Source organism: Trematomus bernacchii, unplaced genomic scaffold, assembly GCF_902827165.1.
Source record: "Trematomus bernacchii unplaced genomic scaffold, fTreBer1.1, whole genome shotgun sequence".
Lineage (NCBI taxonomy): Eukaryota > Metazoa > Chordata > Actinopteri > Perciformes > Nototheniidae > Trematomus > Trematomus bernacchii.
Window position 1 is genome coordinate 849,575 of NW_022987715.1, and position 23,098 is coordinate 872,672.

Sequence of the window (23,098 nt, forward strand, 5' to 3'; positions counted from 1 at the left end):
AATAAATGATGTGCAGTATTGTTATGCAAAGTGGATGAGAGGTAACTTGCGTACAAATGTATATCATATTTGGAGGGTTGTGCAGAACTGGCAATACTTCAATTAAAAAGAAGATATAGTTTGCATAGTGTGCATGAATGTAATCCATACAGAGTGGCTGAGTGTCAGTGGGGGTCCGAGCCTGGTGAGGCTTATCATGTTATAATAACGGCATCATGTAGAAATGCTCTAGCATGATTGCTTTAAAAACATTCAATATCAGTGTTGAGTAGATGACCGACTCCATAGGAGCAGGAGAGAGGGTTCGTCTATGACTTTGCATGTTGGCATGCAACATAAGATCTCCATATCCGGACACATGGAACTAGTGCTGTGACATAAGAGACAACAGGTGTTAGACAGCATGAAGAGAGAGGGCTACTGGCATTAATGCAGTCTAGAAAATCCCTGTGTGTGTGTGTGTGTGTGTGTGTGTGTGTGTGTGTGTGTGTGTGTGTGTGTGCGTGTGCGTGTGCGTGTGCGTGTGCGTGTGCGCGTGCGCGTGTGCGCGTGCGTGCGTGCGTGCGTGTTTATTAGTCTGTTTCATGTTGTGCCCACTGCTTGTTGCATGTAAAGCTGTTCTCCTCCGCCCCCCCGCCCCCCCCCCCCCCCCCCCCAGGCACCACTTCAGACTCTATATTTGAACGGCCTTCCCCCAGGCCCCCAGAATGCCTTTGGATCTGCACAGGATGTGATGGCAGGCCCAGAATGCAACAGGAATCTGGCTTTCTCCAATGTTGCATTCAGAGAAGGTCTTAGCGTCCCCTGAGGGGAGGGGAGGACAACTGGTGTGGGCTGCAGGGGTGACCACACGCTCTGCACTCACTTTATTGAGTAGTTCATGCTGAGCCTTTCTTATAGATGTCTTTCCCTCGGTTTGAGGACATTGAAGTTCAATTTATGACCAATTATTTGACTTATTATTATTTGGGACTAATTATTTGGGAATCTCTGAACCCCCGACTTCACTCTAATCCTCATCAAGTTGTCTATAAATCCCTCCCTCACCTTGACTGCCTCTTTCCCTTTTTCCACCTGCTTTCCATGTTCTGAGAGTACAAAGAGAACAAATGGAGTTGACAGCAGGATGTGAGGATGGACTGGTCTGCTGAGAACATAGAGAGGGACTGGTCTGCTGAGAACATAGAGAGGGACTGGTCTGCTGAGAACATAGAGAGGGACTGGTCTGCTGAGAACAGAGAGAGGGACTGGTCTGCTGAGAACATACAGTAGAGAGGGACTGGTCTGCTGAGAACATACAGTAGAGAGGGACTGGTCTGCTGAGAACATAGAGAGGGACCGGTCTGCTGAGAACATAGAGAGGGACTGGTCTGCTGAGAACATAGAGAGGGACCGGTCTGCTGAGAACATAGAGAGGGACTGGTCTGCTGAGAACATAGAGAGGGACTGGTCTGCTGAGAACATAGAGAGGGACCGGTCTGCTGAGAACATAGAGAGGGACTGGTCTGCTGAGAACATAGAGAGGGACTGGTCTGCTGAGAACATAGAGAGGGACTGGTCTGCTGAGAACATAGAGAGGGACCGGTCTGCTGAGAACATAGAGCGGGATTTGTTCTGACCTTTCTCACAACAGATTGTCACTAGCCGCGTTCACACCGGAGTACTTTTCCCCGTACTTTTCGCGTTTAGTTCCGTTAGTACCCCTTATGTCGCGTTCACACCAAAAAGAGCACTTAGTGCCGGGAACTTTTACCCCCATTTTTAGTGCCTGCTGAGAGATGGTACTTTCCTGGGGGGAAAAAGTGCCCCAGTTCTGATTGGCTGGGTGAATTGCAAACCACGCCCCGTAAAACTCTGAAATGTTTTGTAGAGCTGCCATTTTATTATCCTCGCATTAGCATTATTAGCATTAGCATTATTAGCATTAGCATTCACCCAGCGCACAAACCCAGAGAGACTAACTTATGGCAACACAAAAGAAAACATGGGAGCGGTGGAGCTGGGAGTCCCAGCAGCTTCTACTGAAGCCAGTCCCCAACTCCGGGGACCTCCGGCCGGGGACTTCGGGTGGCAGTATACACCGTGAAGTGGTTTGCGGCCTGCCAGTAAACCCAAAGCAGAAGAAGAAGAAGTGACGTCAGCGGCTCATTTGCGTAATCTTCCCTCAGGGAACTTATTCCGGTGTGAACGCGATCTGTACTAAGTGCCCTGGGGTAATAAGTGCCCTGGGGTAATAAGTGCCGGGGCACTAAGTGCCGGCACTAAGTACAGCAAAGTACTTGGTGTGAACGCGGCTATTAGTGATTTGTTCCCACCTCGCTGTGATTGACGTAACAACAGTCTGGAGGGATGAACTGTCTGGATTCAGCAGTAATTGATTGTATGCTCATGATAAGGTCAGGGGAAGCTTATGGTTTGTTTGTTTGTTTGTTTGTTTGTTTGTTTGTTTGTTTGTTTGTTTCTTAATCTTAATCTTAGTTTTTTGGGGATAGTCATAAAACTGCTCTATAACTTCCCATGGCACTTGAATGTTTTTAAGACAGGTTTTTACGATATTTAAGCTTTTTGTACCTTTTTTCTAAAAACAGAAACTACAATATTCATGCAAATAATTGTAAATACCTGATGGATCCCTTTGAAACAGCAATGCTGCATATCTACAGTTGACCTCAAGATTAGCACAACCAAAGATAATATAGTGTCCTCCATAATAACTCAATCCAGTGTGTGTGTGATACAATTCTTATTGCATTCTTTTGGAGCAGCGCTGTTTTCAGACAAATAGAGACATTTCTTGATCTTAGCAGTATTCATTGAAAACAGAATGTAATATTTAGACTTTAAAAGACACTAAAGGTCTGCACAGAAACAGAATGCAGTATGTCAATGATTGAATCTGACGTGTTTTTGAAAGCGTCGCATCGGCTCCATCTGTGTGGGGAAAGAATCTTGTGTGTAAAACATGTTAGTAATGCCCTGACTCTGAACGGTATTGTTGATGTGTAAGAGTGTACTGTAAAAGTGTACATTTTTACTTTCCTCTGCATAGAGGCTACTGGGATTATTTCTGAACCATTTGAATGTTGCTTTAGCTCAGGGTCTCAGCTGGATTAACAACCAGATACCTGCTCAAGACCACCAGGGGCCCACGGCTCATGTTGGCTCATTTCACCGTGTTTAATATGAACCAAGCAGTTGATGTGTGCAGACTGTCTGTATGTAATGTATGTTGTATCATTCTAAATATGTATCTTTTCTTCTGTCTTTCAGGACCTCCAGTAAGTACCCGGCCCCTGAGTGACCTGCATGTGGTAAAGTGACTGCTTATGTTTGCACGATGGTATACGGTGGATAAACAAAAGTCCCCAGAGCATACCTTATACCTCAAAACATACTATTGTCTTGTCTGGATGCAGTGATAATGTGCAGTGCTATTTTACATTATTATAATTAACAAACATAATTATATTCTGACATAAATTAAATACATTTAATGGTTTCCAATAGGCTACACGTTGTCCAAACTGTTCTGATTGTTACAAATCATTGCAGTTTTGTCATTTCCTGTGTGAATGTGGCCTCTGACAGACAGAGGTGTTTACAGCAGCAGGGGTTTCTGAACTGTACATGTTCTGGGTGGGTTTCCCCCAGATGAAGGACTCTAAAGGTGTCAATGTGACTGTGGACCACTGTTGGTCAGTGGTGTGACAGACTAGTGGCTGTCCACCTCTGGCCCAATGAACCCTGGGATAAGTTCCAGCCCCATGCACCCCTGCAGCCACAGGACAGTGGGTCACATCAGATATAGTAAATAGTTTAAATGAAGGCTTTGGGTGGAATGAAAGCTCCGGACTCATGCGCCTCGATTGGCCGAACATTTCCAGACATCTAGCCTCTATGAGTTTGACTTCTGTGGATCCATGTCAGTTTGAAAATCACTTCTGCCAAATATCCCTCCCTGGAACATTTGAGGGAAAGTTTCTACAAAGGAAGTCTTAAGGTACATGAGGTCAGACAGCGAGGCGGATTTTCCACTTCCATCTCCACAGGACCTGAGCATTTCAAATTCCCCAAAAATGGCACAACAAAACTCTTTTTGATGCCCTGGTGCTTAAGCTTGCTGAAGAACTCTGTTCTTAACACTAACTGCTTATGCTCTCTCTGTCCACGTGTTTCCAGCTGTATGGGAGCACCAACGTCAGATGCTGGCTCAAATAAAACCAATAACAATGAGTAAATCTTCTTTACATCCCAACTCACTTCTTGAACAGGGAGCACCCCGGGGACCTTCCACATACGTTGGCCAAATATACCCCCCACTCCCAGCCTTCCCATTCATTCAGCAGCACTTTGCCAAATGGGACCCACATGTTGGAGGGTTACTGTGTAATTCAAGTGAAGGGTTCCTTCCGGCACTGGGAGACCTTTGCCCCCTGCAGATGGCCCCAGGAGACCCAGTAGCTAACGGGCAGCGAGTGTGCAGCATGTTCACACTCAGCACCTGGACGTGCCCCTCGGTGCGCTGCCCCCCACCGCCAGCCCAAGTTAGTGGAAATAATATGCCAAGCAGCAGGGCAAGCACATTTCTATCACATGCACGAGAACAGCTTCATTGGAAAATGTGTGGCTTTTTTAACATTATAAAACAATTAGGGTCCCCAACACATTGTGGGACTGTCCCCAATACGAGTTATGTTGTAAAATACATTGATTTCCTACATGCTAAAAAGTTCTTTGTATAGCAACTACTGCATTTGTATGGCGAACAGCACTTTACACAGCTACTGTTTTTTCTACAGTATATGAACAACAAATTGACATTAAACACATGAAACATTGACAATGACACAACAGAGGAGAACGGAACATCATTAAAGGAATATTACGCTGACCTGTGTTTGTGCATTCCAAGCCTTAAAAAGTGGCGTTTCAAAAGTGTATAGCCATTGAACTATCACTGTACCAAGATTTATAAAATCCTTAGAAGCGTCCACTATCCCCACAAATAACTAAATGTGCAACTTGAACCACAGGCAAACCTGGCAAAGAGCCCTAGCCTCTAAAAGCCACCGTGTGCCGGTTTGTTTTTCAGTCATTTAAGTCATTGGAAAATTCCCCAAAACACATTCACATTCACATTCAGTTAAAATGCTAAGGACATTACGGTGTGATCTGCATCATTACCTTCCAATGAGGCCATCTAGTACAGTAGTACTAGCACTACTGGCATTCTACAGTATGTTCAATAATGAAATCACATGTAAAACAAAGAAAGAGATTTTGTATCAATATCTAAATAAACATTTGTATTTGAACATCAACGCCAGTATCCATGAGCTGGATGTCTGACTAACTTACCATTCAGGACTGAATGACTTCCCCTCTCTTGCTGATGCACACACACACACACACACACACACACACACACACACACACACACACACACACACACACACACACACACACACACACACACACACACACACACACACACACACACACACACACACACACACACACACACACACTGGACTCCTCATGGAGGAATATTGATGACATGCCAGCATTCTCCTCAGCAGAGCGTCAGCAGCTTTTTGGAAAATATCAAGAGTTCCTGTTCTGACTTCCAACCAATTACCATTTAGTCCTTTACTGAAGAGCTGCTCACAGAAGAATAATGAACACAACACACACTTGACTTTTCACAATGAGCTCCTTCTTGTTCCTAGATCCCGGCCCTAACTGAAAGCCATTCTGTCTCTTTGTAATGTGTTTAATGGAAGCCAACAGACTTGTTGTATCCGCATTAGCAAGGTACTCAGGAAGAGTTAGGTCAGTTTTGAATAGGGGTTGTTATGCAGTACATACAAACTATCAGCATGCATTCTTTCAAAACCAATCTTTGCATGAGTCTTTGTGGTGAAATTAAGTTTGTGTTTTAGTGTTAAAAACTGCTTGTTTTGTGAAGTTTTTAAATTATGAAATGCTTGTTGACCAGAATGTATAGAAGCATGTTTTTACATGTCACTGAGCTGAGAAGGCCAATATCAAATACGTTCAAATTCGGCCTCGTCCACACGTGCACAGGTGTTTTTGTAAATCAAGTGTTTACTTTCCTCCACACCCAAACTGTTTTGTCGACTCACAGCTGAGTTCATCCAGCCAGGCTCAATATTTTCAGAAACTCCAATTTGACTATAACAATAATGTGCTTTTGGCTTCCACACAGGAAGTGTGTGTGTGTGTGTGTGTGTGTGTGTGTGTGTGTGTGTGTGTGTGTGTGTGTGTGTGTGTGTGTGTGTGTGTGTGTGTGTGTGTGTGTGTGTGTGTGTGTGTGTGTGTGTGTGTGTGTGTGTGTGTGTGTTTCCATTGTGTTTTCTGGTTATCTGGTTGGATAATTTATTCAAGCTGTGCTTACCCAGATTGTATTTTCTATTTAGACTATCCCCTGTTTACAAAACACCTGTGTCTGTGTGGATAGTAACCACTTCAAGTGATTTGGTTCTGGCCTGGTTCGGTACAGCATATATGGTAATGAGGACTTTATGTGTAAAATGTACTCTTTCCTTTTTGTACCAACTTTCTCTCACCCCTTTTCCAGGGTCCTCCTGGACGGGCAGGCTTTCCGGTAACGCTCTTTTGAACTTGTGTCTCTGTGTTTGCATGAGTAACTAGTCATCACTGCAGTATTGATCTCTCACCTGCTTCCACTGACACATGCTCTGATATTCAAATGAGTTCTAATGAACATAGATGAAGTGAAACATGTCAAAAGAACTGCCATCTGCTCTATCAGATGATAGCTAGTTATAACTACATACAAATAAATTGATTAATTATCTTGATAAAAAATATCTTGAACAACGTTTTCTCCAACAAAATACATCTTTATCTATAAAACTCTTCTGTTGAATTTGCACTGGAGCCTATTTGCGGCAATGATTAAAGAAAGGCTATGCAACTCAATAAAAACACACACACAAACTCCATCTTACAAATGAAGGTTAAATCCAAGAGCAATACTCTAAATACATTAATTTACATGACCGGTAGCTTCTTGTAGCTTACAGCAAACTTTCGCTACATATTGCTTTGTAAAATGAAATCAGTTTGTAGCTGGGTCCAGGCTATAGTTACAGAACAGGGGTTCTTGGAGCTAATTTCTGTCTTGCCTTCAGGCCATGAAATCATTATGTTGTAATATGGATAACAAGGTCTCGCTTAGTAAAACAGGATATAAACACCAGGGTCTGCATCAGTGGCGGCTGGTGGAATGTTCTCTAGGTAGGGCTGTGCCACATGCAATCCATCTCAGCAAACATCCCAGTATGACTGCATGCAAAGAAAATGGGAGTTTTCAGTGTTCATTTACCAGTCTTACATTTGAATGCCTCCATAAACAATTGAAGCATTTGAGACTGAGGACTATGTACAAAAACTTAAAAACAATGGCATTAGCAATACTTGCATACATATATGAATGTATATAATATATATGTATGGAAATATATAATATATATGTATGGAAATATATGATATATATATATATATATATATATGTATGTAAATAAATATACACATATATATATATATATATTACAGAACAACAGTATAATCAACAGTAATACAAAAAGCTGAAGATGTAACAAACTAATAATAATGATTCTTATTCTTAAAATCAATGTGGTGTACGTCTTTGACGTGCCTTTAAAATCGGTGGCGGTCTTCAGGTGCTCCTCCAGCACAGTGTGCAGGGAGGAAGCTAAATCCACCAATCCCCTGAAGATGCCAGGGTTGACTGAAGAGTCAGTCTCGTCATGCCCACGCAAAGCCAACTCAAAAGCCCCACAAAACGTCATTATTTTGGATGAAATATGCCTGTTTTTATCCCCCTCCTCATTGTGTTTCCTCACCGCAATCCTGTGGCCGTCGTCCAGCTGCGTAGCAGTTGCTTACTTGGGGCGATTCTATAATCGCCCCTCCGGAAGTAGTTTTGAGGACGCTGATTGGCTACATTTTATGACACATGTTCATATCTTGAATCAGCAGTTGGCTAACCTGCTACAGAGACCAGCCTCCGTGGGGCGATTTCTCCATCGCCCCAGCACAGTACTTCAGTCATACAGTGTATAGGAAAAGCATATATATTGCGCAAATTATTTTTAAATCATATTTTACACATATTTCTGGTGCATTCCACATTTTAAACACACAAATATTGAGAATTTAGATAATTAATTAGTATAATTATTATTATTATTATTATTATTATTCATAATAATGTTTTTGTGTGTGGTTTAGGGAGGGCGGCGCCCTGGTCTGCATCAGGTTCAAACTACTGAAACACTTCAGATATATAATGATTATTGTCATGTTTACAGGCTCTAAAATGATTGATAATATTGGACATAAAAACTGCGATCTGTGCGACCACACAGTCGCAAATAAGTTAGAAATGAATGGAAACAGTTTTGCATTAAACGTAGTCCCTCAGCACTTTAACCATCCATCAAAGGCTCAGAACTTGTGATACATTTTACTGTACTAGGAATTAAAATGACTCAAACTGTTAAGCTTCCCGAGAAGTGACTGGAGATGAGAACCCGCTACGCAAGCACTTAGACGGAAACAGTGGTGAAGTGTCAAACAATAGTCTTTATTTGACCACGGCACAGGCAAGGTGTAGAGAGGAGCTCAGAGAAGGGAGACGTGGAGCTGGATAGACCAGGGGGAAACGGAGGTGCGGAGATGCACGGAGGGAGCACCGGCGTGGAGAGCCGGAGATCCAGAGCTGGCGAATGTAGTCAGGATGAGCTGGTGTGCGTGGAAGCACGGAGGGAACTCAGACGAGGAGTCGGAGGCTGGACGTGGCAAGCAGAGCGGCAGGTGTGTGGATCTGGAACAGGAAAGAAGCAGGGTTAGGAAGGAATATCCTCTCACTAGGAGCATCAAAAAGGTTTACTAGAATAAATGCTAGTAGGCCTGGACGATAGTTTACCACTGAAGAATAAACGAAGAACTGGCGAAGTCTGAGGATGGGAACCAGGGTTTTAAGCAGGTGCAGGTGAGTAGTGGCAATCAGTGAGATGAACAACAGCAGCGGAGGTGAGTTGGCGGGAATCAGAAAGTAGGTCAGCCACGCCCAGCCAGGAAGACAGACAAACATAGAAGGGGAAAAGAAGGAGGAAGTACTGCAGATCCTCACAGTACCCCCCCCCCCTCAACGGGAGCCTCCTGGCGACCACCAGGCTTGTCTGGATGAGCCCTGTGAAAGGCCCTTATCATCACAGGGTCCAGGACTCGGGAGCGAGGGACCCAGCATCGCTCCTCGAGGCCGTAACCCTCCCAGTCCACCAGATACTGTAAGCCCCTGCCCCGGCGCCTGACGTCCATGAGACGGTGCACTGTGTAGGCAGGATGGTAATCAATGATTCGGGGGGGAGGAGGGGGAACGGTTGGAGGGCTCAGGTCACTGGTGTGAACAGGCTTAATCTGGGAGACATGAAAAGTAGGATGGATTCTCAATGTTCTGGGAAGCTTCAGCCGGACTGCAGAGGGGTTAATAATCCTTTGAATGGAGAAGGGACCAATAAAGCGTGGGGACAGCTTCTTAGATTCTGTGAGGAGAGGAATGTTCTTGGAAGATAACCAGACAGACTGACCTGGGACGTAAGGAGGGGCAGCTTGTCTGTGGCGGTTGGCCGACTGTTGGTTCCGAGCTGAAGTCAGGAGGAGAGCAGAGCGAGTGTCTCTCCAGATCGTCTGACAACGACGAACATGCTGCTGGACCGAGGGAACTGCTAGTTCTCTCTCCTCTTCAGGGAACAGGGGCGGCTGGTACCCTAAAGAGGCCTCAAACGGGGAGAGACCAGTAGCAGAACAGGTTAGGGAATTATGAGAGTACTCAACCCAGGGAAGATGGGAGCTCCAGGTAGAGGGGTTACGGTCAACGATGCAGCGGAGGGCTGACTCCAGGTCCTGGTTGGTTCGCTCAGTTTGACCGTTTGATGGGGATGATATCCGGATGTTAAACTGACAGAAGCTCCCAGGGATTGACAGAACTCCTTCCACTCTCTAGAGGTGAATTGAGGACCGCGGTCAGAGACTATGTCAGAAGGGATTCCATGTAGCCGGAAAACGTGTACAGAGAGGAGTTGGGAGGTCTCCAGGGCTGAAGGGAGCTTAGGAAGAGCTACAAAGTGGGCAGACTTAGAGAACCTATCAACAATGGTGAGAATTGTGGTGTTACCCTGGGAGGGAGGCAGGCCGGGAACAAAGTCCAAGGCGATATGTGACCAGGGACGACTAGGGATGGGTAGAGGCTGGAGCAATCCTGCAGGTGTTTGGTGGGAGGACTTACTCCTAGCACACGTGGGACAGGAAGAAACAAACTCCTGAGTGTCCTTGTTGACAGTTGGCCACCAGAAGTGTCTCTTAAGAAAAGAGCGTGTGCGGTTTACTCCGGGATGGATGGAGAACCGGGAACTGTGGACCCACTGTAGAACCTTGGTGCGAGCAGCATCGGGAACGAACTGACGGTTCGGAGGACCGTTACCAGGATCTGGTTGCTCTCTCAAAGCCTCCTGGATGGTGTTATTAATCTCCCAAGAGAGGGCGCCGACAACACAACTCTTGGGCAGGATTGAAACAGCAGAGGGCTCGGGAGAGTCAGGAGAGTACAGTCTGGATAGAGCATCGGGCTTTACATTCCGGGAACCTGGACGGTATGTGAGACTAAAATTGAAACGACTGAAGAAGAGAGCCCACCTGGCCTGTCGGGAGTTCAGCCGTCTCGCTGACTGGATGTAGGCGAGGTTCTTGTGGTCTGTCCAGACCAGGAATGACTGCTTGCTGCCCTCGAGCCAGTGTCTCCACTCCTGTAACGCCAACTTTACTCCCAGAAGCTCCCTGTTTCCAACATCATAATTGCGCTCAGCAGGAGAGAGGCGGCGTGAAAAGAAGGCACAAGGATGAAGGATGTTAATAGAACCAGCTGTTTGCGACAAGACAGCTCCCACCCCAGTGTCTGACGCATCAACCTCCACAATAAACTGTTTCTCAGGGTCTGGCTGGATGAGGATGGGAGTAGAGGTGAACAGGGACTTGAGTTTGAGAAAAGCCTCATTAGCCTCTGGGGTCCAGAAGAACTTAATGTTGACAGAGGTGAGTCTTGAGAGAGGTGCAGCAACCTTACTGAAGTTCCTGATGAAGCGGCGGTAAAAGTTGGCGAAGCCCAGAAACCTCTGAAGCTCCCTCCTCGTAGTAGGGGTTGGCCACTCGACCACAGCCTCGATCTCTCCAGGGTCTGCCTCCACTCTGCCCTGACTAATGATATAGCCCAGGAAGCTGATCCGGTTCTGGTGGAACTCACACTTCTCAGCCTTGACATAGAGCTTGTTCTCCAGCAGTCTCTGAAGCACCAGGCGGACATGGTTCTCGTGTTCCTCCTGGTTCTTGGAGAAAATCAGGATGTCGTCTATGTATACAAAGACAAAGCGGTTAAGGAAATCACGCAGGACATCGTTGACCAGAGCCTGAAATACTGTTGGAGCGTTAGTGAGTCCAAAAGGCATGACTAGATACTCAAAATGACCTAAGGGAGTGTTGAAAGCCGTCTTCCATTCATCCCCTTGACGGATACGGATCAGGTGATAGGCGTTCCTAAGGTCAAGCTTGGTGAACAGGGTTGCCTCTTGGAGAGGTTCAAAAGCAGAGGTGAGAAGGGGTAATGGGTACTTGTTCTTAACAGTGATGTTGTTTAACCCACGAAAGTCAATGCAAGGTCGCAGTGACTTATCCTTCTTGCCAACGAAGAAGAAACCGGCACCCACGGGGGAGGAGGAAGAACGAATAATCCCAGCAGCCACTGAGTCAGTGATATATAGCTCCATAACCTCTTTCTCAGGACGGGACAGGTTGTAGAGGCGGCTGGTGGGTAGAGGAGCCCCAGGAAACAGATCTATAGAGCAGTCGTAGGGCCGGTGAGGAGGAAGGGAGAGAGCCCTCTCCTTGCTGAAGACCAATCTCAGGTCGTGGTAGGTCGCAGGAACTCCAGTTAAGTCTACAGAAGCAGCAGAGTTTGGGGAGACAGAGACAGGAGGCACGGCAGATAACAGACAGTTAGCGAGACAGTGCTGATCCCATTCAATGATCTTTCCCTTAACCCAATCAATGTGTGGGTTGTGGGTGCGAGGCCACGGATAACCCAATACCAGAGGTGTGGAAGGTGCAGAGATTACCTTTAACTGGATGAGCTCTCTGTGGTTGCCGGAGGTGATCAATGTCAAAGGGGCTGACTGTGCTGTTACAGAGGAGATTATTTGCCCATTAAGTGCATAGGCTGTTAGAGGTTCATCTAAAGGCTCCAGGCAGAGTCCCAGCTGTTCAGCTAGCTCACGGTCCAAAAAACTATCCTCAGCACCAGAATCAATGAGAGCTTGGATAGGCAAAGTCATAGTATTAACACAGATCTTGGCGGGTATTAGAAAACGGCACAAAGAAGGGGGTAGAGATGATGGCTGTGGACTCGTCAGGGCCCCCAATCTCACTGACGAGCTCCCACGTTTGGGCGTACTGGACAGTTGGCAATGACATGCCCGGCGTTGCCACAATACATGCATTGGCCAGCACACGCCCGGCGTTGACGCTCCTCCGGAGATAGTCTAGCGCGACCCAGTTGCATAGCCTCCTTGTGAGAAGAGGTGCGCCCGCTGGGCGGCGAGAAAACGGAGGGAGACTTAAACACCGAGGGAACAGGGTAGGTGGAAAAACTGGGCTTACTGTGTGAGACTGGTGGATTCCGCTGTGTCCGCTCAGCTCGGCGCTCCCGCAAACGACAGTCCAGGCGGGACACCAAGGAAATCAGATCTTGGAGATCCGCTGGAACGTCTCGTGCTGCTAATTCATCCCGGAGCTGATCCTTTAATCCTCTCAAAAACACCGCCTTGAGAGCCGCCTCGTCCCATCGAGCCTCTGCAGCGAGTGTGTGAAACTCGATGGAATACTCGGCCACACTCCGGTTTCCTTGTTGTAAACCGAGCAGCTGATTCTCGGCGGAGCCAGAATAATTGGGATGATCAAAAACAGCAGAAAAACGCTCTGAGAAGCATTCAAAACGCAGAGTGTCATAATCCACTGAAGAGCTCAAAGCCTCTGCCCAGGTTAAAGCCTTGCCACGGAGCAAACTCAGAACATAATTAATCCTGGTAACATCAGCTGCAAACGAAACAGGACGCTGGCGAAAAACCTTGTTGCACTGGAAAAGAAATCCTCTGCATTTCTCCACCTCACCGTGGAATGGCTCAGGGTCGGTGATGGGGAAATCCTGGCGTGGAGTAGGAAAAAGACCTGGATTGGGAGTGGCATGAGAAGCTGCAGCCGAGGTAGTTAGAGCTGAGATCTGGCAAGCTAACTCAGAGACATGATGAGCCATGGATTGATTGCTCTCGACTAACGCCCGAATGAGCTGGTCGTGTTGACCCAGAAGGGAACCCTGACTAGACAGGGCATGATGGACTGTGGCGGGATCCGCTCCAGTGCCTGCGGGGTTCATTGTGCTGGCCAGTTCTTCTGTCAAGCTTCCCGAGAAGTGACTGGAGATGAGAACCCGCTACGCAAGCACTTAGACGGAAACAGTGGTGAAGTGTCAAACAATAGTCTTTATTTGACCACGGCACAGGCAAGGTGTAGAGAGGAGCTCAGAGAAGGGAGACGTGGAGCTGGATAGACCAGGGGGAAACGGAGGTGCGGAGATGCACGGAGGGAGCACCGGCGTGGAGAGCCGGAGATCCAGAGCTGGCGAATGTAGTCAGGATGAGCTGGTGTGCGTGGAAGCACGGAGGGAACTCAGACGAGGAGTCGGAGGCTGGACGTGGCAAGCAGAGCGGCAGGTGTGTGGATCTGGAACAGGAAAGAAGCAGGGTTAGGAAGGAATATCCTCTCACTAGGAGCATCAAAAAGGTTACTAGAATAAATGCTAGTAGGCCTGGACGATAGTTTACCACTGAAGAATAAACGAAGAACTGGCGAAGTCTGAGGATGGGAACCAGGGTTTTAAGCAGGTGCAGGTGAGTAGTGGCAATCAGTGAGATGAACAACAGCAGCGGAGGTGAGTTGGCGGGAATCAGAAAGTAGGTCAGCCACGCCCAGCCAGGAAGACAAACAAACATAGAAGGGGAAAAGAAGGAGGAAGTACTGCAGATCCTCACACAAACAATATGATTATTGTATATGATCACTCCTCAGTTCAGGAACCTCAGAGATGTCAGTGCAGCAGTGAGTGCTCATAACTTTCAAACCTAACACCATCCTTCCATAACCCCAGGATTCACTCATCGTTTGAATTCAGAGTTATTTCTGTTGTACTATCTCCCCCCTCCTTTCTGTTCAGTCTAACACTGTGCTCCTCTTTCTGCTGAGCTAGCGTGAAAGCCACATGGTTCCTATCATGACAACAGGTGGCCATCTAGTGTTTGACCTTTGTCCTGGGTAGCCACTTACAACCGGCAATCCTCCATTTGGTTCTGAAAAACGTTGCTTGTGAAACAGGTCCATAAAACGCTCTCAAGCAGAGACTGCATGCTCCCATGTTTGCTCCCGTGCTCCTGACAGTTTGAGTCAAAGCAAGGAAGAGATTCCTTGTAGGATTTGTGATTGATGATACCCGTCAGGCAGTGGTCAATTCAATCATGAGGATGTGGTTTCTGAAATAATTGAAAATCAGGGAGCAATGTTTTCCATAGAATGTGGAGATGTATGTCTTTATGACCAAGGGAGGTAGAGCCCACTGAGATGATGATGGATCATAAACACATTGTTCCCTCCTCATATTACATAGACACACAGCTTATATTTGACCACATGCAGGTGGACCAAGCTAGCAGTCTGCAGTATCCCTGTAATTACTACTTACTCAAATAATCCATCATTAACTCATCAGTTAGAAAGATCACCTCAGATATCTGCCTTCCTCTGACCCTGCAGAGCGGACTAGCAGCACTCTGTGTCTCATGGGGGCCTGTCTCTCAAGTACTTCTACTGGTGGTGAGCTGTGTGTGTGTGTGTGTGTGTGTGTGTGTGTGTGTGTGTGTGTGTGTGTGTGTGTGTGTGTGTGTGTGTGTGTGTGTGTGTGTGTGTGTGTGTGTTGTGTGGTTGTGGTTGTGTGGTGAGGCTCATTGAGGCAGTAAACCCCCCCACATTGCACTATTAAAGACATGCATAAATCCTTTTGACCGCAGTGTGTGTCGGTGTATGTACTGTAGGTAGCTGTGTGTAGGTGTGTGTAGCTGTGTGTAGGTGTGTGTAGCTGTGTGTAGGTGTGTGAGTAGGTGTGAGTAGGTGTGTGTAGCTGTGTGTAGCTGTGTGTAGGTGTGTGTAGGTGTATGTAGCTGTGTGTAGGTGTGTGTAGCTGTGTGTAGGTGTGTGTAAGTGTGTGAGTAGGTGTGTGTAGCTGTGTGTAGGTGTGTGTAGGTGTGTGAGTAGGTGTGTGTAGCTGTGTGTAGCTGTGTGTAGGTGTGTGTAGGTGTGTGTAGCTGTGTGTAGGTGTGTGTAGCTGTGTGTAGCTGTGTGTAGGTGTGTGTAGGTGTGTGTGTAGGTGTGTGTAGGTGTGTGTAGCTGTGTGTAGGTGTGTGTAGGTGTGTGAGTAGGTGTGTGTAGCTGTGTGTAGCTGTGTGTAGGTGTGTGAGTAGGTGTATGACTCCTATCTTTGCAGGAAAGAGTAGAATCATGTTTGGGAGGTACAGCAGGGGAGCAGTGATCAGGTCTCCGTCTGTGGACTGTTGAGCAACACATGAACTGGATGAGGTTTTACAAAACACTCTATTTGTCTCATGGCTGTTAGACCTTCTTTTCTGAAGGTTGTATTTTGTGGATACAGTAAATAATCACGTGATGCGCTGCAAAGCCCCCTGCTCTGGATTAAAACCCTTCTAAGTGGTGGCAGAATCTCCCCAAGGTCTTGGTTTAGATCAGGACCTTGGACAGGGCTATAAAGAGCCCAGCTGCGGTGGTATTTGAAGACTTTCAAAAATAAACCACACACTAATGAAAGAGACACCAGCACCTCTGATGTTTCAGGACTGAAAACAGCTGGAGCTAATTGTTGGTCTACGCAGACAAGATGAGAGCTGATATGAGTTTGATTAAGAGAAACAGCCAGGTCTCATCTTCTCTCGATCTCTTGATTATCACTGAGCGTTAGATCGTGGTACGTCTCCTTTCTGCCAGGCTCCACCAGCCCTGCCACGACTCCATGGTGTTCTGCTACAGCAGAAGATCCACAGTTCATCCACATCAGGGGTGTCAAGCAAACGGCCCAGGATGACTTTGCAAAGGGTCAACATTACGACATGAACTGTCTTTCTTAAGACATTTCAGGTTGTTCATAATGTTTTGGAAAAAGATAGTTCATTAAATGTGAACATTTTCCGAACGTACTTTTTTGCACTAAAACAAAGGGAAATATATTGAGTTGTTGTTATTTATAGGTTATTAGCTCTGATCCGGCCCACATGTGTCTTAATGTGGCCCCTGAACAAAAATGAGTTCGACCCCCCTGATCTACATGAACGGCTCTAACATTGTCCTGATTGGACACATGCAGTACTCCGTGGACACTCATTGGTCCATGTTCTAAACAGGGCTGTTGGAAGAAACCCATACAATAGTTTCTTTTCTGTGGCATTTCTCTCAGAATACACTCTCTAGTGTGTTTCTGCACCCATTTGCAGAAACATGTGCAGAATGTTGAGATCAGCGTTATTTGAAGCAGTCAGCTATCGTCGAACCAGAGCAAAGCTTTCCTTAAAACACTCATCTGGGAAAGGTGTTTATTCAGACTCCACCTAACACCCTCAGTTTTAGTGTAACATGATGCAGTCATTCATATTGAAGGCACTGTTCTAGCAGTCAAATTAACTTTGTTTGTCCTAAATGGTCCCTTAGAAATAAAACGAAAACGTTTTTATTTCTTTGCACCGGCTTTAGTTCAGGAAATTGAAGCATAGTCCTTGAGCTGTAAATTATCTTACGATAATATTGATCTTCAAAATGTGCTGTGTAGTATATTACTTTTGGAAAAGCTGTGAATACCTTAGACATGGAGAAGTCCATGATGTGTGCTGCGAGTTTATTCTCAGTATCCCCAAATGCTCCCTAAAGTCTCCTCAGTCGTGCCGGAGGTCTTCTTCCCTCACAGCGTGTTCACAGAGCGGGCCCTGACCTTCACCTACTGTCCTCTCCCTGTAACCTCCCCCCCCCCCACAACAACCCTCTTAACATCATGACCCCCTGCAGCCAGGAGTCTTCAAACAGCTGACATCAGCAGAGCAACGCCTGATCTTCAGACACTGCTCTAACTGCCGAGGGCTTTTAAAGTCTTTAGAAAGGTGTCATTATCAGTAGAATGAAAACAATAGGGTCACATGTTTATAAAGCTTAAAGGTCACCTATTATGCAAAATCCACCTTGTCATGTCTTTTATTAAGTATCCCATCTGTGTTAAGAGACTTTGGAATGTTTCAGGGAAAAAGGACCCCTCTCTTTTTGTCCTGATCCATTTATATAAAAACCTGTCTGAAAATGAGCTGATCAGATTTTGACACTTTGTGATGTCACAATGTTTTTTTGGCTTGTGTAACCATTAGCCAATAACCAACCAAGGTAACACCTGCCCACCTTATCACCTGAATCTCCTCCTAGAGCACCATTGTGTGTTTTTAAACCAATCACTTCTCAGAGGGGCGTGGCCAGCAGCCGCTCATTAGCATTTAAAGCTACAGACACAGAATCAGCCCTTTTGGAACAGGGCTCAGACGCATGTTTTATGTGTATATCTGTGACCTATATTGTTGTTAAAGAGTATCATAGGGGACCTTTAAGTGCAGAACTATATTCTGAATGTGTCAAGTACAGTTTTCTTCATGGACATCAGCCATTCTAAATAATATAAGTAATATTTTACAATCACTGCAACATTATTCAAAAGATCTCAAATGTATCATGGGGTTGGCTGCACTCAAATCATGTGTTTCTATCCCAGTTTAACGGAATGCTTGTCTCGAGTCTCAACATTAGGCATGGCGTGGTTAACACACTAACCATTCTCATTACACAGTATACTCGTCTTTAAATGGATACCATAGCATGAGGACTTTAACAAACCCATCATTAGCATGTTGTCCACAGTAGCAGCCTTTAGTTGAATGATGCATTCTCACAAAGTCAGTAATGTGAGGCAACTGCTCCTCTTATAATGTGTTGTCAAATTTGTTTTAAATTAGATGAATTTTTTTCAATGAGATTAAATGAATGTACTGGAAAGACTAACAACCTAGTTTAAATGTCATGGCATCCCTTTAGATCTCAGTCTGCATTCTCCCTTCGGTATTGACCTTGTTCCTTCTGAATGTCCGTTGGTCATTAGGGGGACAAAGGCATCATGGGGATTCCTGGGAGAATGGTGAGTGACCCAGGCTTGTAACTGTTGCATTCATTATGACAGGGGTGTCCAAACTCTTTTCATAGAGGGCCAGATTTGATAATGTGAATATGCCCTGGGGCCAATAGTCCCTTCTGACATTGTTTAAACATAAAAGTAACTTACAAATACACTAAGGCAGGCATGAAGAACTCTAAAACACTGCCTTTCATTCATATCTGGAGATAACATTGAACAGACTATATGGAATACCTTAAACTTTGAATCAGGTCCAATTTTGTATAAAGTGGGTTGTCATTCGGAATCAGGTCTGACAAATAATAATCTTAAAAATTCAACAGAAATGTTTCAGTCAAACCATACACAGATGAATTAATCATGGAAATATCTCCTCCATCACCGAAATGCAATACAAAATAAATCACACATCAATTTCCATTTTAATCAGATATATTTCATGGGGAGAAGTAACACATATTAGATCAGTGTGTGTGCAGTGTGTGTGGTGAAAAGAGTCGATATATACAGCAGTGGCGGCCGGCCCATAGGGGCGCTAGGGCGCCGCCCCACCTCTTCCCACATTCTAGATTGTGATTAAAAAATATTTTAATTGTTTTATTAAAAGAAAAATTTAAACATTTTCTTTTTTTAATGAACAAGGTACATATTATATAGTTGGTGTCAGTTAAATGTATAATCTACGATAAAATATCGCTAAAAATAGTTTTACGATGTCTAAAGTTACTGATAATTCACGTGTTTCCTGCTTGGGGCGCAGAAATCTTTGCCCATCTACTCTCGTTATAAGTGGTGCATGCGCAGTCCGCACCTCTTCAATACAACAGATAGGAGCAGCTCAGGGCGCACCAAACTGTGCCCAAAGCAGCTGTTGACACCGCCAACAACTAGGGGGCAGCAGGAGCGCCAGAGTGAGTGATTTACGTTTGAATGAGAGAGAGTTAGACGGAGACGGAGTGTAAACAAAACTAGATAGTGAATATGGAGAAGGAACATGATGTTTGATCACTTAAAGAAACAGCCTTTGAGAGGAGGACACTGGGGGGAAAGCTGAGAGTAAAAGAGCTCGGACCTGATCAGCCTGACATAGGCAGGAGTTAAGGACAGAGGAAGGCAGTATACATGCTCTTTTTCAAGGAGCTGGTTTAGCAAGAAGGCTAACTACCTGTAGCAACACCAGTGCTATGTTTAGCTTCCCCTGCCTCCCTTTTCAAACGTCAGGATCAGCCCAGTCTATGGACCAGACCCAGCATGGATCCAGACAGATGTGAGTGACTTAAAGCACATATCAGAAAAAACTGAAAAGCATGAACAAACTAGAGTCCACATGGATGATGCTATGCAACTAGCCATGTTTAGGAAAGTAAACACTGCTGTCCAATGAGGGCTACAGGATAGGGATCAGTAAGCATAATAAGGAGGTTGACAAAAGCAGGCACTAAAATAATAGACTGTATCAAGTGCTGTGTGCCTTTGAGCTAGCCCTGCATTGTAACAGAGCCGGCCTGACCCATTAAGCGACATAAGCGGCCGCTTAGGGCCCCGCAGCCACTAAGGGCCCCCTAGCAAAAAAAAAAAAAAATACAAATTAATATATTTTTTTTTATCTCAGTACACCGTCGCCGTGATAAGTATGTTTAATTAATTTAGTTAATATGCCTAGATTGCCTACTCTCAAAGTCATGTATTATATTATTGAGTCAATCATATAATACATTAACCGTGCTTTACCTGAACCTCATCATGACACTAGAGAGGACGGCAGGATTGTAATTTCCCATGTTCAGTGAATGCAACAGAGGCAAGACACCAGACCAACCAGAGAGTTGAATGGAAATAAACATCTGTCTTATTGGCTGACAGGTACCTATCCTGTGAGCTGTGACAATGTTTAAAATAAACTGTCAGTCTCAGACTCAGAGTTTTTGAAGATGGACATAAGAACATTTGTTCTTAAAAAAGACGACAATTCTCAAGTGGTGGTTCACACAACAACCCCAGAGCCAGCACTTGAGCCAGGAGAAATTACAGCTACGTTGACGTTACTTTGAATCACGGGGGTAAGCTAAACCGTTAGCAAGTAGCTATAGCTAGCCAGATATATTAAATAAACACTTTGTCATACAATCTAAATGTAATGTTTTTTAGCGTTACCTGGTGATTTCAAAGAAAGCTCTCTGGGAAATGTTGACTTACTGTTCGACATGAAGCTAGAAGCTACCTTACAGTACACAGTTGATCCTGAGTCCTGTCAGTTAAAGTGTTTCATAGTTAGCTTAGCTAAGCATCAACCTAGCATTGAAATATATGGATGTTATGTGACAGTATTTCTGAGAAAAAGTCAGCTGAAATGGTGGCATAGTTGCCACTGCTTTACGTGTCGACAGCATGATTGAACGTATTTGCAGCAGTAAATGTGGCCACTGACGTTGCCATAACAACACCTGAATGTAAATGTGCAACCTCTTTTTGTGACAGATTTTTGCATGAAATTATAATTCTTCTGAATGATATTCCTATTGACAGCTAGTTTTTATGTGAACATTATGAGATGGACAGCCAGAGAGAATAAATGAAAAACAGTTATGAAATACTATATGACAAAATAAGAATACAGTTTAAAAGGGGAGTGATTTATAAAATATCCATAAAGAAAAATCTGCTTACAGTTCTGTTTCATATGGGTGTTGAGAGATGTATCCATAGATCTCTTAATTTTGCTCTCAAAGTGCACCAGATTGATGCTTTTAACTTCAATATTTAAAAAGAAATCTTCCCGGGGGAGCATGCCCCCGGACCCCCTAGAGGAGGTGAGGACCCCCCTAGAGGATGTTAGGTCCACGGTGTTTACATGCTTATTTATACAATATGTGTGCTTATGCTAACATCATAAGACAAAAGTTGGTTCCGTGTTGTGTGAAGTGAGAACGCGCTAGAGTGAGGGGGGCCCCAAAAGTCTAGGGCCGGCCCTGCGTTGTAATATGACATATCATTTGAGTTTGTGTATAAGTTTGCTTACATTTTGGTAGAGCCCCCCCCTGGAGAAAAATGCACCAGCCGCCACTGATATACAGTTCAATCCGCTTAAGCAAATATTCCAGTTGGTTACAACCCCAACATAAGTTTGATCCAGTTCACAAACAAAGGCAACTCAAAAAGTCTGCTCCGGGTTTTACCGCGGATCCACAATACAGCGTCTTTAACAGAAAAGGCATGTGAAAGGCCCCTTAAAGTGTGTGCTGCCACCATGCGGTGAAAGGATGAATTACATTTGAAAGATTTTGTCATGCCTCCATGACGCATTTTAATTGTTATGATTATTTTTTATCTTTATTATTATTTGGAAAGTCTGTGGTTCGCTGGCCATACAGACAAACCATGGGAGGGGGGGGGTGTTGATCAGTATTGGCTTAGGATGGGCGTTATCACGCGTCTCAACCAATGAGAGCATAGGGGGCGATACAATAAAAAAGTGTGCAATACACTAGGGCAGTGGTCACCAACCAGTCGATCCCGACCGTATTAAAAGAAAGAAAAGTACAAAAAAACAAAAGATCTAAAGTGTTTAGATGTAAGCCTATCATCCACCCGTTAGTGATAGCGGTTAGTAAAAAACATGAATTAATGCTTTGACAAGCCTGCAGACAGACGGCAGGCGAAAAACCTTTTAAAAAGCGTGTTTTCTGAATGGAGATCGGATCGATCAGGCTAAACTAACGTTGTATCTGCTCCGTCCACACTCATAACAACGTCTTACAGACACAGATAAAGCAGCGACTGTATTCGCCATGCCACATGTCTGTGGTGTGTACATGTTTAACTTTTGTCCAGTTTCTGAACAGATATGAGGATCTGTGAGCTCTGTGTTCTAACAGCTAACGGCTGATGTTTTGGTTTTCTGATTCAACGTCAGTGACGGCAGGCTGAGATCCTCACGCGCGAACACGTCATTCGTATCCCGTCCGGTGTGAACGCACCAATGGTCTATGCACGGATAAAGAATGCTGTTAGAATTTTGAATTTGTAAGAATTGTGTTAAAATTGGAAGTACTGTCTGGGCCGTCTTTTTCACTCAATTCTGCAATAGGTAGATCTCGCCTTTCACCAAGGCCGAGGTCGGGGATCTTGGGCTTAAAAAGGTTGGTGTCCACTGCTCTAGGGGTTTCACAAGTAAGGGATAATGTGCAGCGAGGCGGTCATTATGGGGAAACTAATAATAAAACCTTGATCAATAATGTATCCGTCGGCTGCGTGTAGTATTTCGTTCAGGTTTCAGGCTGTATGTTATTTAAAGCAGCTGGTGTTGAAGTCTCTCTCAGCCCACCCAGGCTGTCGTTCTGAACCCACAGACTACAACCTGCTTCATTTTGATATTACTTCCAGTCATTTCTTTGAAGCTAATGGCCTGTAATATAATTTACAGAGTTACCACTCAATTCATTTAGTTAGTTTTGAATTTGACCATATTTCAAACAATTTAAGCATGGCCCATGTGGGTCTGTTTCAAGTCTGGGTATATGTTACATATATGTCATATAATGTGGTCTCTGCCGCTCACAGGCTTCAACTAGCTAAGGCTATTTGAAAACAAGCCAGAGTGCTCCATTAAAGGTCACCTATTATGCAAAATGCACTTTCTGATGT

General features: G+C 45.0%; 1 protein-coding gene across 1 annotated transcript in view; it reads left to right on the forward strand.

The window, feature by feature from the left end:
* Positions 1-23,098, forward strand: part of col13a1 (collagen, type XIII, alpha 1) — a 130,989-nt gene that overhangs the window by 50,757 nt on the left and 57,134 nt on the right. The window contains exons 3-4 of the mRNA XM_034142180.1: positions 3,271-3,278; positions 6,602-6,628. Coding sequence (XP_033998071.1) covers positions 3,271-3,278; positions 6,602-6,628 — 35 coding nt within the window. The remainder of the gene's footprint in view (positions 1-3,270; positions 3,279-6,601; positions 6,629-23,098) is intronic.